The sequence below is a fragment of the Engystomops pustulosus genome, chromosome 1 (genome assembly GCF_040894005.1).
Source record: "Engystomops pustulosus chromosome 1, aEngPut4.maternal, whole genome shotgun sequence".
In the NCBI taxonomy this organism is placed as follows: domain Eukaryota; kingdom Metazoa; phylum Chordata; class Amphibia; order Anura; family Leptodactylidae; genus Engystomops; species Engystomops pustulosus.
The window spans coordinates 88,277,609-88,294,908 of NC_092411.1; the positions used below are offsets into that span (position 1 = coordinate 88,277,609).

At 38.0% G+C, this 17,300-nt stretch overlaps 1 protein-coding gene across 1 annotated transcript; it reads right to left on the reverse strand.

Moving 5' to 3' along the window:
* Window positions 1–355: 355 nt before the first annotated feature.
* Window positions 356–14,892, reverse strand: CRYBA4 (crystallin beta A4). The gene is made up of 6 exons (XM_072146722.1): window positions 14,786–14,892; window positions 9,567–9,617; window positions 7,743–7,861; window positions 5,025–5,166; window positions 1,724–1,866; window positions 356–589 (listed from the first exon to the last, which is right to left on the reverse strand). The coding sequence occupies exons 2-6, from the start codon at window positions 9,603–9,605 to the stop codon at window positions 442–444; spliced, it is 591 nt and encodes a 196-aa protein (XP_072002823.1). The 5' UTR covers window positions 9,606–9,617; window positions 14,786–14,892; the 3' UTR covers window positions 356–441.
* Between the last annotated feature and the right edge of the window lie 2,408 nt (window positions 14,893–17,300).

Genomic DNA, 17,300 nt, shown 5'->3' on the forward strand with positions numbered 1-17,300 from the left:
TTGGTGTCTTTAGTTGCTATAGTCATATTTATGAAGGGGCCCCTGGAGACACTGAGACGATACAGATTCTCATCTGTGGTGCCAAGTCGCTTGATGCCACTCAGGTTGGCCGTTTTCATCTGTTGCCAGATTCCATTTTCAGAGCATCACAAGAAGGACGCGGCTGGCATTAGAATTATTTTTATTATTGTGGCTCTGCTAATTAGCACGCTCCTATCAGCCAAGTGCTCCTTCCAATGCACTTACATTCATTAAACCTCCCCTGTCAGATGTGCTGTTTACTTTCAATGTTCCCAGAATTGTTCCTTGATTATTGCACGATACAAGAAGTCCCCAATGAAAAGTCATCAGTGTGTCCAGTGATAAACAAAAATCTTTATTCTCTTTAAACCTCATTCCATTAGTATCAGGATAAAATATTTGGTTGCACATAAAAGGTGTTTACTGCTGGATTCTGCGGATGGATTGGATTTGGAAAGTCTGTGCATGGGATCCCCACTCTCTCCAGTGTTTGTACTCTCCTGAATGGCGGTCACATTCCAGGATGTACTGGAAGCCACGATAACCGGGATACTGGTAGCACACCCATCTGGTGACATGCAAGAAACAAATAAATTCAGCCTGGAACAATGACATTTAGTTACATGGTTATGCCTGGACTGGGCAGCACTCTACAGTTGGCACCATGCTGTAATGTAGAAATGGAATACCTAAAACTGTTTCAACAAATATCTGATATTCATAACATTGGGAGAATTTTAGTAATAGAAGTCATTTAAAGTTCCTATATATTAGTTAGAACAGAGACGTCTCTCACTCTAATGAATGGAACAGGTACATCTATACATTATGAAGACTTCTTTTTCAGTTTAAAGGGAACATGTTAATGCCCTGTGATAAGCAAAATTTTGGTGGGGGGTTTTCTAATTTTAAAAAAATCTGATTTTTTCCAAAGCAGTCATCTCTTTTTTGATATTTTTTTAGGGGATAATATAATATTCATGTTTTCTATATAACTTATACCCTAAAAGGGAAACCATGGAGAAGCTACGTTCTCTCTTATTTCCCTGCAGAATGCATACTGCAATTATAAGCTGTAACTCATATCAAATTTTATTTTAATAAAGGTTATTGACTGCATATTAAGGTGAAACTTAAACACAATACTAATAAATAGATAATACATGTTTGAAATTAAATCCAGATAAATGCAGCTGTAGTTTGGTTAATAGATAAATAGATGGAGAAGCAGACTGCAGAAATGTTCAGTTATGACCCAAGGCAAAATCCACTCTTCAAATATTTAGTTGTGATCCAAGGTGAAAATGTATTTGGAGTGCTGCCTGCTTCTTTAAGTCTAGCTATAGGAAATCTACCACTCAATAAAAAGTAAAAAGACACTTCAGATACTCACCTGTCCGCAGCGCTTGTCCTCTTTAATCTTTATACGCCGGGATCACCTTATAAACAATGGACTGTAGCGCAGAGACAAAATGTCTGTCGCTCTGGGCTGCTAATTATTCACGCCTCCTCTGTGACATCTCATCCCTCTCCAACATGGGAGAGGGAGGTATCAGGTGGTCCTGGCATGTCAAGATCACTTTTTTACATCTATCAAGTGGTAGATTTTCTTTAAGAGCTTTGTGTGGACTTTTCATCAAGCTATATTGGATTAATTGACGCAGTGCCGCCATATCTATCTAGATATAGATAGATCACTTACGCGCCAGACTGGACACGGAAAGAACCAACTTCATTGTTACACCAGCCCATGGCCTGGAGAGATGGGTAATCATCACTCAGCTCTCCTTTCCTTCCAAGAAAGTTTTCTCTCTCAAAGATGGTCATCTTACAGTCACGGTGGTTCTATCAGAAAAACATATAGACATCATAACTCTACTCTTACAGCTCCTACTATTCAGCAGAGTTCAGACATGTAAACAAAGAATCACAAAGAGTCTACACACAGCACAAAAGTAAGTTGAAGGACTTCTGAATCACTTGAGCATCCAGGGATTATCCACAAGGAAAATATTCAAAAGAGTGGCCAACCCCTTTAAAAAAATGTTTGCAAACTGTACAGAGGAATTAATTCCTCTCACAGAGCAATTATTTCCTTTATTTATAATACCATTTTGTGTATAGATTTTACGGACATGTTTCTGTAATCCTATAATGACCAGTAAGATGTTGGGGTTTATATGAGGATGCTTAAAAATGCCTTAAAGAGTGATTGTGTAATAGTAGCTGCCGCTGGATACATAAGCATGAAAATATTCTATATGCATGAATGTTATTGAAAGCTTTGGGGGCTCTTGCTCATTTCAGTCAGTGTGACAGCTCATATGAGTTTATTATCTTCCCTCCTGTGCCACAAGGACAGAAAACCTTTTATGATGTACCGAGCATTGGTTAGATTACCTTTTATTACACTGCCAGGAATACATAGTAATATTTTGTTCCTAGAAATATTTGCTTATGCAAAGGTGGTGACAGTAAAACACTTGAACAATGGAAATGCATCATCATGTTCATTACCTACCATCATACCTGAAACACAAAATGAGCTGCCGGATTAGAAAATTTATAATAAATGTCTCTGTACTCTTTACTATACACCCTTAGTATAAATGTTAACATATATTACTCACAAATATTAACATATTAAACCTATTTATGAGAATTGCTGAAATGGAAACAGTACCTTGTAAAAATAGCCACAATATTTAAAAAAACTAACAACATTTTAACCTGTCTTCAGAAATTGGCCTAATAAACCACTACCAATATGTTGTCAGCTTCTAGATGATGTTTCTTTCATGCCCCAGTGTGGTGCCATCTAGAAAATCAACTGAGTATGCAAGTTAGATGTATAAAGTCACAGAGGCGGAGAGTTAAACAATGAAGTCAAGAACTCCCTACCTATGAACACCATATAGTTGACATCATTCATCAGACTTCAGTAGACCTGATCAATGATGTCCCTGGATACAGGACCATCAATTACAGTGAAGGAGGCTTTGTGAGGCAGGGAATGCTGGACTTCAGTGTTAAACTCTCCGCCTCTTTGACTTCTTAAAACCAATTCAAATCTAACTTGAAAGTTGATTTTCTGGATGATGCACCAGGCCATGAAAGAAACATCAGCTAGAAGCTGCTTGACAACATACTGTTAAAGGAAATGTACCATAAAAATCCAGTATGATAAACCAGGGACACTTACTCATACATCCAGGCTCTGCAACTGTGGTAATCTTATATTTGTTATCTATGGCCTCCTTCCTTCTAAAAATAAACTTTTAAACTTCTGCTAATGAGCTCACCCTACCCTAGCATCTCTGTGATCTGGCTTTACAGACTTTTATACTGTCTCGTCTTTTTCCCTGCTCCCTCAGCAATTGTGCAGGGAGCAGGAAATTCTGTGGGAGCAGGATGGAGGGTGAGACATTGTAACAGTTTGTAAAGCAATATCACAGAGGGGCTATAGTAGCCCCTCAGACTCAATGGCATAATTTTGAAAGTTGATTTTATAAGAACACTATCACATTCATGGTGTCTGGGTCTACGAGTTAGTGTCCCTGGTGTATTATGCTTGATTTTTATGTTAGATTTCTTTTAAGACTTTCTGCATCCTTGTTTGCATCCTGTGTGTCATTGGCGGATGAGCTCCGCACTCTTACCAATGACAATTGAAAAAGACTACCCAGGGAATGAGCCGACCTGTTCAAGTTGGGGTTGGGTCGAGTTCAACAACATTTCAGGAGTTAACACCTATGATCGCTACCAGAATCGGGCCCAGGTGTTACCAGCAGAGCCGACCGACCCCGAACAACTGCCTGCAGTCCAGGTTTGGGTCCACTCATCACTACCTGGGATACGAAAACGAGTAGGAGTAAGACCTGCTGTATACTTTGTACAGCAGCCAGTTATCTCATGTACGGGGCTGTGGAATCCACACCATGGGCATGAGCACATAGAAGTGAATGAGGACAGCTAGCTGAAGAAACTGTGGCTAGCTCATGTCCTAATTTCCTTGTAGTGTTATGAGTCACAAGGCTTTGTTCACATTTTCTCTGTGAACCAGATTTAGTGTCTTACATAGAGAAACTCATTTCATCCAGTACATAGTCTTTAATTCAAAGCTTGTAAAAACATATACAAATCACAATGCCATTGCAGATGATTTACGCATTTTGGGACATGACTTAGTTATGATCTGAATATGTGAATATCCGCATGCAATTTAGAATCGACCACGTCTCCCTCTAAATATATGTGAACTGTATGATAAACTTGTATGATGTTCCATAACATAGGCATAAAAAGGTACCATGAAGTATTTATTTATCATGGGGCCCAATGGGCAAAGAGACCCTTAGAGACGAACAATGTGCTAAAACCTTGACTTCCGCCATCATCATCTACACCCTGATAGAACCTGCCTCCCCACTGCTTTGCTGTCCATTACTTACATTTTTGGTTTTTCATTCTTCCATGAAAGAAACTTGCTAATGCCAATCACATCTGCCTTGCTAAGATAAATATGACAAACCTGAGGCAGCCAACTACTTCTCAATTTTTTTTACAACCGATAGAATAGGCACAAAAAGGTGCAAATAAATTAGAAAATTAAATAGATAAATAACCCCCAAAGTGTGTAGCTATTATTTCTAATTTCCCTACAACTAAGTAAATCTAATTATGCAGTTAGATATTCTACTAGTTTTTCCTTTGTTATGCATTATAGTAGTAGTGTGTATCACAGCAGAACTCATGTTCTGTTGGGTGAAATGATGCAAATTACAGATTTACAGGATAAGCATAGTGACCCAAAAGCAATAAAATGTACCAGTAGTAACAAAAAGCACATAAATCCTAGACTCTTCACGGTAACAGTTTTATCTATGTCCTTTAAACACAATGTTATTCATAGCCCATTATAATTGGGCGTCCTAAACAGCAATCTCGTAAGTGAAAACAATTATCACACATTCCCCGTGGAGCGCTATGTAATGTATACTTACAGCACAGGCGATTGGTCGGAAGGAGGTCATTCTCTCAACATGGTAAGCATTGCTGCCACTCCAGGCCTCCCAGCGGGGATACTCTCCTCTCTCCAGTACAAACTGCTGACCTTGGAATCCTAAGTGCTCATATCCAACCCAGCTGTGGGAATATAACAAACACTTTCATTTAACTGCAAGTTTAAGGAAAATTAAATGCCAATAGCAAGGACAAGCCAGCCGACAAACAAGTTTATTACTGCTAATAGTTTTCCCATCATCTGGAAATAAAATAAACAAAAACATAAAATAGCAAATATGTTTTATCTGGAACTTTTATAGTAATGTTTATGTGGTAGTTAAATAGCATCGGCCAAAAGAAGAAGCAAAGATGAGAACTAGACAAGATAAAACTGAGGAAAGTCATGGTCAATATGTCCTATCATAAAGGTGATTCTCTGGCTCTCTTAAACCTGAGTGTAGAAAAGCAGTGGCTATCACTGTGGTATATTACAGGAACGCTCACCTGAATGACAGCTTTGTATTACTATTTCTTTTGAAGTTGCTGCAGGAGCTCCCATAATGAATAATTCTTTGTGATAAGGTCTTTTTCAGACTAGAATTTTAAACTGATGCCAGATTTACCCATTATTTTCTATGGGCTCGTTTAGACATCCATTTTTTTCAATGGACCATATATCAAAAAGTGAGGAAAAAAGAAACATCTGTGTGGATACAATACTAATACGACACTACGTGCAACTGCTTTAAATTGTTATTATCCTGGTATATTGTGATATAGATCTAATATTATGTATATCGGAGTGTAACATGGCTAGCACATAACACATGAATGGGGTGGTTCAGTTTCATAACAAATGTTAGTGCAACTTCAAATGGAAAAAGGATCCAGCACTTACAATAAATGTTAGTGTTATAAGAGTTTTACAAAATTCCAATTTACTTTCTCACTTTTTTCTAACTTTCTGCTTGGTTTCTTTCTATGAATGTTTTATATAAAATGTGTCAATGGCCACGTGATGGCCCCCAAAATGGGGGTCAATGATGCATCTTGTATCTACTACACAAAACCTTGAACAAAAACTTACTCTATTTTTTGGACTATAAGTTACACAAAAAATCCTTTGATTTTCTCAGAAATCCAGTGCGCCTTATATATGAACTGTACTTACAGACAACAGCTGCCTTGAACTGTGCACTGGTCTGCCACTTCCTGGTCATTCATCCTTATAATCAGGTGCGCCTTATACACCAGTGCACCTTATATATGAACCTTATAAATGAACATTTTAGCAGGCATTTATTGATGGTACGCCTTATAGTCCGAAAGCACCTTCAATACCACTGATCTCATGAGAATTAAAATGACCAACCTCAACATACAGCCTACTATCGTTAACTGTACACTCAATTACCACGCTAATAGGCCTCAATTTGTACAGATGGGTAACACGCGGTCTAACATTGTGGTCAGCAGACGAGGCTCCCCACAAGGTACAGTTGTTTCGCCATTCCTCTTCAACCTTTATACATCTGACTTTCGCCATAACTCTGACCGCTGTCACCTTCAGAAATTCTCTGATGATACTGTCATAGTCGGCTGTATAAAGGATGGTGAGAAGGACCACTACATGAATATAATTAACTAATTTGTAGAATGGAGTGAATGCAACAAACTCATACTAAACGTTGAAAAAACAAAGGAAATAATTATAGACCCACAAAGGAATAAATCAGCAACAAAACCGGTCTCCATCAATGGCCAAGCCGCCAAACAAGTCAGTACCTACAAGTTCCTGGGTGTCATCATCAACGACAAACTGGACTGGGCAGGAACCAGTAACCTTGCAGCATTGAGAATGTATTTCGTTAGGAAACTAAAATCATATAATGTATGCAACAAGATGCTAAAAATGTTCTATGAGTCCTCAATTGCAAGCGTAATGAAGCCTCAGAACATAGTTGGCACACTTCTATGCCTGTTTGGAGACATTTGGAAAAAGAGATGCATCCACAAGTTCGATGCAATAACAAGCAACAAACCGCTGTTTCCAATCATAGCAAATCATCTAAGTACAATTAGCGATCGTTACCACCAATTAAACTGCTGAACCACGAGGTTCAAAAATTCCTTGGTCCCAAAAGCAATTGAAATATTTAATAAATCTATTGACACCCACAGAATTAAGGCCACCACTGCAAACCCACCATCCCCCGCCACCAATATCCGTCACACATATACATTTCCTAATGCTCCTATTGACATCATGCCATGTTATTTGTTTTCTTTTATTGTTTTTCTTTTAATCGTTTAATTGTGTATTATGTGTTTACGTTGTTTTCCCCGAACCCCTGGCTCAACAATGTGTATTAAAAAATATCCCGACTGGGATCAATAAACTTTTATTGTATTGTATTGTATGTCACACAGCTATACAGCTCCTTACAGTAATCAGATCTGTGTGTTATAACGAGTTGTGCACCTGTGTGACATGTGACCATAGACCACTTTTTACTGGATCTTCACATAGAATATCAGTAAGCAGAGATCTACAAAACAGTGAGGCCCATATAAGTCTGTTATGTAAGTAGATGTCTGCCATATGTAACCATGTGCAGCCATTGGTCACTGTGGGTGTAGGGATTGTAGCCACATGTGCCAGCTTGGTCATGTGTTTTTACCCTTTCAGTTACTTTAATGTTGCTGTGAATACTTACGCCCCACTTTCTATCTTAAAGGAGCGAACAGTTTCAAATCCATATTCCATGATATTGTAACACTCAGATGTATACTCATGTCTGCGACCCTGGAAACATTCTTCATCCCAGACAATAATCTAAAAGTAAAGCAAAAAGCAAAGTGAAATACCTGATATAGCAAGGACGTGGATACACACATTACTATGGTCAGATAAATGACTTTTGGGAAAGCATACAAGATTTCCCCATAGATTCTCGAAATGGCAGTGGAGAAAACATCAGTCCAGTGAATGACACAATTCACTACTGCACCCATGTCCAATTATGCTTCATGTCCTCATAGATCTGGAGGGTAAATTGGGCTATCCGTTCTCCTATAGGGATCATAGGACACATATTGAGCACAACATTAAGCTTTTAGAGGTATAAATCTGAAGCCAACCCCTGGGAACAGATGTACAGCTAGCTACTTGGTGAGTATGAATTATGGATAATGTTTGTTGACCCCCCTCCCACCCCCTATTAAAATGTTCGTGAAATTTCATGGTCAAATGTCAAAAAAGCATTTACAGGATCTTACCTTCAGAATATCCAATGAAATAAAATATCTAAACACCTAATATTTATTTATTAATTGTGCAATTTAGTGAGTGTGATTCCTATAATGTAAGTTTTCCCCACATTTTAGCTAAGAGCCTATGTACCGCAAGTTCAACTCAAGATACAGCAAAGGTAAGTGCAGTCAACCATTTCATGCACTGATGAAAATTCGGGAGTGTAATACAAGGATTCTGATATCTATACAATTGTAACATATTCCCTCCTGGAAATCGACATGCATTTCCGATTTTACAATATGTACTTTAGATCAGTAAAGTACAAGTAAAACAATGTAATATATAATCTCTATCTATGACTTAGAAGGTGTTTCTGGTAATTTGATATTTGGGACAAAAATCCACCAGCAGGTTTCGGTAGAATGGTGGTTTAGTGAGTGACACTTACACTGCCCTTCTGGTGGTTACTCCTGCTACATGGTCTGAATGTCAGGTTCTTGGGCAGTGTAGTTGCCTAATATGTGATAAACTGTTTCATTACTCCTGGATGTCCACTCAGCAAATATTTGATATTATTTGTGTAATGAAAAGTTTTCTGATATACTTTGTGTATCGATTTCTCAAGGTTTTATTTAACAAAAAGCTTCATTGTTTACATCCTGTGGATAATCACCTGTGCAAGGTCACGTGATGTCACACAGGAGCATGCTCGTTGATATCACAGAGAGTAATCAGAACTGTGTGTTATAATTGTATAAATTTTCATAGCACAAACAATATCGATTATTTGCTGAAAGTGGACAACCCCTTTAACCCTTTCCCACTCTGCGTCCGATATATCGAATGCTGAGCGCAGTGAATTAGCGCTCAGCAGCCGATATATCGGACGCAGAGCTGATGCCGGTTCAGCTCAAGATCTGAGCCAAATCGGCATTGTGATACACGTGGTGCTGATACCCACTAGACCTGTGGGTATTCAAGGTCCTAAATTTAGATGGAGGTTATTCTGTCAGAAGCTCCTCTGATTGCTTCTCAGACATGGCAAATTATTTCCAACATGTTCTGCCCACCGAATGCAACATATGCTGCTCACCAAACTATATCCTAGTATTTTATGTATTGAATGTATTATTAGCTACAGACAATACAGATACAGTGCCCACCTGGGTTATACAGAAGCAACAAGTAGCTCAGTAGTGAATTTATTTCTATTTCAGCCTTTACCAATACAAATGAAATAGAACGCATGGCTTTGGGTATGCGCGATCCAGAAAAAAATCATTACCTTCCAATGTCCAGCAAATTTAGTACAATGTTGAGTCATATTGGCTCTGTCCTGCAGAAATAAATAGACAACATTTAGAAAGTTTAATGATGTTTATAATACAATGTCATCTGATTAATAGTCCATAGACGAGTATGATGACAGATGGCTTTGTCATGTGATAATGCCCACTGATTGTATCCCTTTAATAATGATTTCCTCTTGGTTCTAAATCAATTCAATGCATTAATGAATAAGAGGCTTTTGTTTGCCTAGTGTCTTCTGAGAGTACTCAGTTAATCTTGCTTGTTTTGGAAAGTGTTCAGAGGGTATACCGGTTGACTGCACTTAAGTGCTTACTTGGTATGCCAGCCACTGCATTAAATAATCAATCTGGCATCACTGTACCTCCTAGTGTCCCTGGGCAAATAAAACTGGGGAGTTTCATTTTAAACACAACATAATTACATGAAGCAGATATTCCAATTTGTTTTGAACAATATTAGTAAATAAATGATGTATAGATACATTTTACAGAAAATAGAGAAAACCAGGTCAGCTTTCCTGCTGTCCTGCTGAGTTGGACAGGTTCCCAGTAAGCTACTCATAAAGTGGGCAGCTCTGATAACCCATGTTTGTGCTAACCCTAGCCTGTATGATTAGTCAGTTTCAGCCATGTCAGAGCTGTAAATAGTCCAAGAGCCTGCTAGACTGTTTCTTGTATGCCATATGTTTGCAACTGCAGATGAAATGTAAATTTGACATGTAAATTCGCTGTCCCGGGGGTCACATCTCAAGAAAGGGTATGACCACTGAGTAAAACTTCTCTAACCTCATGACCTTCTTCTACAGCCTCCTAACCTCTAAACTGCCGCAACTAGATAAAAGTAAATAAAAATCACATCCAGACACAAGTGGTGTTTATGTGTATGCATATTATAAATTATGTAGCCATGTATGTGTAAAGATGATTGCACATGTAGTGTAATGCTACTATAAATGTCATCTTTAGGTTGTAAATATTTTCTGCACAGAAAGTGACCTTTGCAGATATAAATACATAGTTGTAGATAGACAGTATGTAAAATCTCTTACTGATTTTCTCTGTGAATGCCACCCCTCTTATAATATATGTAGATTCACCAAATATTTTTTTCCAGATTCTGCTTACACACAAGTTTTCACTTTTCTTTTTGACAGATCCAAAATAGAAAATGAACATTGTGCAGACTACAAAATGTACACTGTGCATTACAGTTTCCTTGTTGTATCACCCACATTTTTGCACATAAACTTAGGCAGAAAATCTGCTGCATTTCTGTGTGCAGGGGCCTTAATGGGAAGTTTTATATCTGTGTTAATATAATTAAGAAATCTTTAAGTTAAAGGTTTTCCAACAAATTCAAGTTAGGCTCTATCCATAGGATAGGGCCTAACTTGCTGATCGGTGGGGGTCTCATTGATGGGACCCCTCCATATCACGGAAACGAGGGGCCTGATGGGTTCCACGTACTTCAGTCGGACCCCTCGTCGCTCAATGAGAGTAATGGAGCAGATGGCCGTGCTAACTGTTCTGCTCCATACATTTTTATGGAGCTGATGGAAATTGCTGAGCGCTGGTGAGTAGATCTCACCATCCTATCATATACTATCCCACCTATTAGATTACATATACAAAGAGTCTGGGGAGTAGTGGCTCTTCCTCTGTAAAGCACTATGAAGGAGTAATGAGTCTTATAGGCCATGCAATGCTGCTCTGGGCAAACAGTATGCAAATTAATTCTCCAAGAAAAAGAATACTGTAGCTCTATCACCAGATAGATTGCTTCCATCTATTAGCTGGCGAGAATTGTAAATTTTCCTCACATGAAACACAAAAGCTGATTGCATTAGGAAACTAAATGGATAAAGCTGCTTGTAAACCATAAATTTGTTATGAAATGTATTTGTAATATATTGCATCCTGTCCCTGTTATAGCACCCTAAAAGTTTTACCTTTTGATGCATTTTTTCAATATTCTACATATTATAGTTTTTATGTTATTCTTTCTACTACAAAAGTTGTATAGACGGTCTCCTACTTAAGAACACCCGACTTACAGATGAACCCTAGTTAAAGACGGACTCCTCTGCCCACTGTGACCTCTGGTGAAGTTCTCTGGATGTTTTACTATAGTCCCAGACTGTAATGATCAGCTGCAAGGTGTCTGTAATGCAGTTTTATTGATAATCCTTACTCGTTACTCCAAAAAAATTTTGAAACTCCAATTGTCACTGGGGCAAAAAAATAAACTTTGTCTGGAGGTACAATTATAAAATATACAGTTTTGACTACATACAAATTCAACTTAAGAACAAACCTATCTTGTACGGACTGCCTGTATTCTGTTTTAAGAATGTGTCACTCCTTCAGGAAATTATTGCCCTATGGTGTATCTGTCAGATCATGCCCTGTGGTGTATATTTAAAGCATACATCTGGATTGGGGCACAATGACAAGGGGGCCCCTGCTGAATTTATCTACTTTATATTTCCCTTTAGATGACAGCAACTGTATAGGGTGGGCCAGCAATTACTTTTGCTGACCTATAATTTTTCCATTAATATTTGATTGGTGGGGGCCAACACCCCCAACAATTGGTTATTCAGTGCTACATTAACAGAGTACAGAGCCAGGAGAAGCCACTACAGTGACATGGAGCCAACCGCTATTGCCAATCAAAAGTAATTCTTGGTCAACAACTTTAGAAAGGTCTACCTCCCTATAGGAACTGCATTGTATTCAAAGAAAAGAGGAGAAACGCTTACAAACTACCACCAGCGACAAACAACCACCAGATTCTTCATGAAGAGAGAATGGGGCACATTTACTTACCCGGCCCATTCGCGATCCAGCGGCGCGTTCTCTGCACAGGATTCGGGTCCGGCTGGGATTTAAGATGGTAGTTCCTCCGCCGTCCACCAGGTGGCGCTGCAGCGCCGAAAATAATCTTAACGCCCCGGAATGCACCATCCCATAGAAGGTGAAGGTGAGCGCTCCCCAAGCGACACATTTCCGGTTTTTAAATGCGGCGGTTTTTCCGAATACGTCGTGTTTTCGTTCGGCCACGCCCCCCCCATTTCTGTCGCGCGCATGCCGGCCCCGATGCGCCACAATCCGATCGCGTGCGCCAAAAACCCGGGGCAATTCATGTACAAGCGGCGCAAATCGGAAATATTCGGGTAACACGTCGGGAAAACGCGAATCGGGCCCTTAGTAAATGACCCCCAATGTCTTGCTATGTAACTGAAAAGTTGGGTGCCAGAGATATGTTGCCTGAGGCCCTTTTAGTTTTATACATGCCTCTGATCCTGGCACGTTAAAATGTTTGTTTTACCCTACGCCTTCCTATCGGGCTATTTGTGTGATGTTATTTCTTTTATGGTTCTTTAAACTCTTTGCACACATTTTCAGCCATCTATGGACCTTTTTACCTTATTAATATGTCTTCAGCTATTGCAAAAAATAGTCAGAAAATTGCTTATATAGAGACTACAGGGGACAAAAATGATCACATATATTCTGGGTGATGTATCATTGTTTTTTTGTCTATTATGTATAAATGCTGTTGTGCAAATGCTGTTTTGAGACTTTCTTTTGCACCAAATGAACATAGGACAGTGCAAAGTCACTTTGACATAGACCCTGCTTGCTCCAAATTCATTATTTACATATACAAATCTTCACTATGGGACTGAATTCGGGAATAGCAGCTTTCCATTTAGGCACAAGTTTTGGCGTAAATTGAACCCAGTTCCCATCCTGGCCTATGTTTTCGCAACTTTTGATGTTTTTTTTCTGTCGTAAACAACCCACATAGCATAAGACACTGGCCACAGATTTATCAACGGTCAAAGCCACTTTACTGAATATGTCGGCAGCGGAACTTCAAAGACAGACTGTCGCAGGGAACCTTCCGAACGATAAATTACCCCCAATTGGGGAGATATATTATAAGTCTCTTAGAGCAGAACTATTCAAGCTGCCCATGGCAACCAATCAGAGCTTGGATTTAATTTCCCCACAGCTGTTTATAAAATTATAGCTGAGCTGTGATTGGTTTCCATGTTCAACTAGAACAGTTTTACCTCGGAAACTTGATGATATATCTCCCCCAACATGTATATATTAATCCAATAGTATACATTTTGGAAGCGCAGGTGCTATTTTTTACTGATAGTCTATGGAAAATACAACTGGCAACAAACAGCTAGGATACTAAATCTAGTAAATAATAGTGTAACTAAGGTGTCATGAACATCATACACAGATTTAAACCATCAATGACCTTGTAGATTAGATCAATGTTCTCCCATTCTAATAAGTATTGCTCGATCATTTATCAGAGTCGATTCCGGATTAGATTCTTAGATAAGCCGTCTATTTCAAATGTTACGCGAGTCTTTGATATACAAGTGCCGCATGCTTCTTGACTGAAGCTATAAAATCATGGAGGAACTCATATTTTAAGCACTTGACAGATCCATTGCTGTAAGTACATTCTGTCATCTGTACTCGGGCAAATTTGGCTATTCTTCATGTCAAAATGTTTGTCTGGGCTCTGTAATTTGACTGGCTTGAGAACGTGATTGATATATCAATGCATCTGGCCTGAAGAACTGACTTAAAATAGATACAACTGCGAGCACCGCCTGATGCTGCTATTATCTATTGTATGCCATTTTTCTAAACGGATATGAACAATATTATTGGCATTGATATTTACGGGTTTATAGTCAATTCAAAGTGTACATTTATGATCATCTAAAAGACAGCTGTTTTTGTTTCAACTATTTCTAGCAACAATAATTTTTATTTTTCATTGTCTAAACAAGACATATTTGGCAATCATTAGCATTGTGTTCCAAATCTATATTTTATATTAGATTATACAGCTATAGGCACCTGGCAGGAATGGCACAGAACACAGTTGAGTGTTCTCCATGGTCTTTTTCAGAGTCTGCTCGGTTGGTTTTACTATCTTCTAAGTTCATTATTACCCACCATTCCCTTAAACCAATGCTTCTTTTTTTCATTGACTATGTTCTGCAATATAAGTAATGTCTTTGCATAGGAAGTTGATCAATTTTGCATTATATATGTATTAAACCCTAGAAGAGAAGCTGAGCTATCGCAGTCTTATAAATGGTATAGCTAAGACGAAGAATATGGCTGGTCATAATGAGTATATAGACCTTACCTTCCGAGATCCAGCAGCTGAGAGTCCAGAGGCAACATGAAGACTGGTGTATCAGCTGGAGCTTATATAGCCTGCTGGATGAGCCACAGACAGATAGAAAGAGCTTTACCAGAATTCCTCAGTCAGCACATGCAGGGAGGCCCAATTCAGGAGTTTTGTGGCCTGAACAATGAATATAATCTATAGCAGAGATGGCAATGTATAGAAATGCTAGCACATCAGGATTAACAGGACCTATATATTTTTACAATAACACAACTCAATATCATTCTATTAATTTTACCAGTATCGGTATACCATAGTAGAAATAGCACTTACATATTCACTTTTACTTTCACCTTTAACAATGGGAACTCCTTTATTTCTACATGTTTTAGTTCTAGACAATTTATCATATACATCTAATTTTAATATTTTATACAGCAGCCTACAGGCCTGACCTACTTGGTGTTTAAGACAAAACAAATATCGCCTTATATACAGTGATATATGATTATAATTATTGTCTAGGAATAAGAGAATGTGGACATTAAAAGCTGTTATACTCTCCTGCCTCCAATCCCACGTGCCACCTCTTATCAACGCCTGTTTTTATTTGTATACATTTGTATATTCTGCAGTGGTAATATCACATGACCCTTACAGCCTATCATTGGTCGGTATAAAATTGCAATGGGTATGTGTTTTCAACGCAAATTAACATTTTTTCCTCCATAGGAGCAGGAGCCTTTATTTGCCTGTTTTATTTGCCTGTTTTTTGAGCTATTACTGCTCTTGACATTGGAGCCATCATCTGTGTAAGGAAGCATAAATGTAACTTCATCTAGTTTCATGTTGTTTACTGTCTTGTGTTCCCTTATGATGGATTCATGCCAGATTGTTTCTTTCTGTAGTTCTACAGATCCTGTCTGAACTTGGATCCTGTAAATCAGTGGTTCTCAACCTTTCTAATGCTGTGACCCTGCAATACAGTTCCTCATTTTGCAGTTACCCCAAACCATGTACAAGAATATATCTACTATAATACTGCCCCCTATGTGCAAGAATATAACAACTATATTACTGCCTCCTATGTAAACGAATATAACTACTATAATACTGCCCCTATGTACAAGAATATAACTACTATAATACTGCCCCTATGTACAAGAATATAACTACTATAATACTGCCCCCCTATATACAAGAATATACATACTGTAATACTGCTCCCTATGTACAAGAATATAACTACTATAATACTGCCCCTATGTACAAGAATATAACTACTATAATACTGCCCCCCTATATACAAGAATATACATACTGTAATACTGCTCCCTATGTACAAGAATATAACTACTATAATACTGCCCCTATGTACAAGAATATAACTACTATAATACTGCCCCCTATGAACAAGAATATAACTACTATAATACTGCCCCTATGTACAGGAATATAACTACTATAATACTGCCCCTATATCCAAGAATATAACAACTATATTACTGCCTCCTATGTACAAGAATATAACTACTATATTACTGCCTCCTATGTAAACGAATATAACTACTATAATACTGCCCCCTATGTACAAGAATATAACTACTATAATACTGCCCCTATATCCAAGAATATAACAACTATATTACTGCCTCCTATGTACAAGAATATAACTACTATAATACTGCCCCCTATGTACAAGAATATAACTACTATAATACTGCCCTCTATGTACAAAAATATAACTACTGTAATACTGCCCCCTATGTACAAGAATATAACTACTATAATACTGCCCCCTATATCCAAGAATATAACTACTATAATACTGCCCCCTATGTACAAGAATATAACTACTATAAAACTTTCCCCTATGTGCAATAATATAAATACTATAATACTTCCCACTATGTTCAAGAATATAACTACTATAATACTGCCCCTATGTACAAGAATATAACTACTATAATACTGCCCCTATGTACAGGAATATAACTACTATAATACTGCCCTCTATGTACAAGAATATGACTACTATAATACTGCCCCCTATGTACAAGAATATAACTACTATAATACTGCCCCCTATATCCAAGAATATAACTACTATAATACTGCCCCCTATGTACAAGAATATAACTACTATAAAACTTTCCCCTATGTGCAATAATATAAATACTATAATACTTCCCACTATGTTCAAGAATATAACTACTATAATACTGCCCCTATGTACAAGAATATAACTACTATAATACTGCCCCCTATGTACAAGAATATAACTGCTATAATAGTGCCTCCTATGTACAAGAATATAACTACTATAATACTGTACCCTATGTACAGGAATATAACTACTATAATACTGCCCCCTATGTACAAGAATATAACTACTATAATACTGCCCCATGTACAAGAATATAACTACTATAATACTGCCCCCTATGTACAAGAATATAACTACTATAATACTGCCCCCTATATCCAAGAATATAACAACTATATTACTGCCTCCTATGTACAAGAATAT

Coding starts and splice junctions, on each gene's coding strand:
- CRYBA4 (XM_072146722.1), bottom strand. CDS start 9,605: ATGACTCAACATTGTACTAAATTTGCTGGACATTGGAAG. Junction 7,862..9,566: donor AATTTGCTGGACATTGGAAG/GTAATGATTTTT, acceptor CTTTACTTTTAG/ATTATTGTCTGGGATGAAGA. Junction 590..1,723: donor TTCCGTGTCCAGTCTGGCGC/GTAAGTGATCTA, acceptor GCATGTCACCAG/ATGGGTGTGCTACCAGTATC.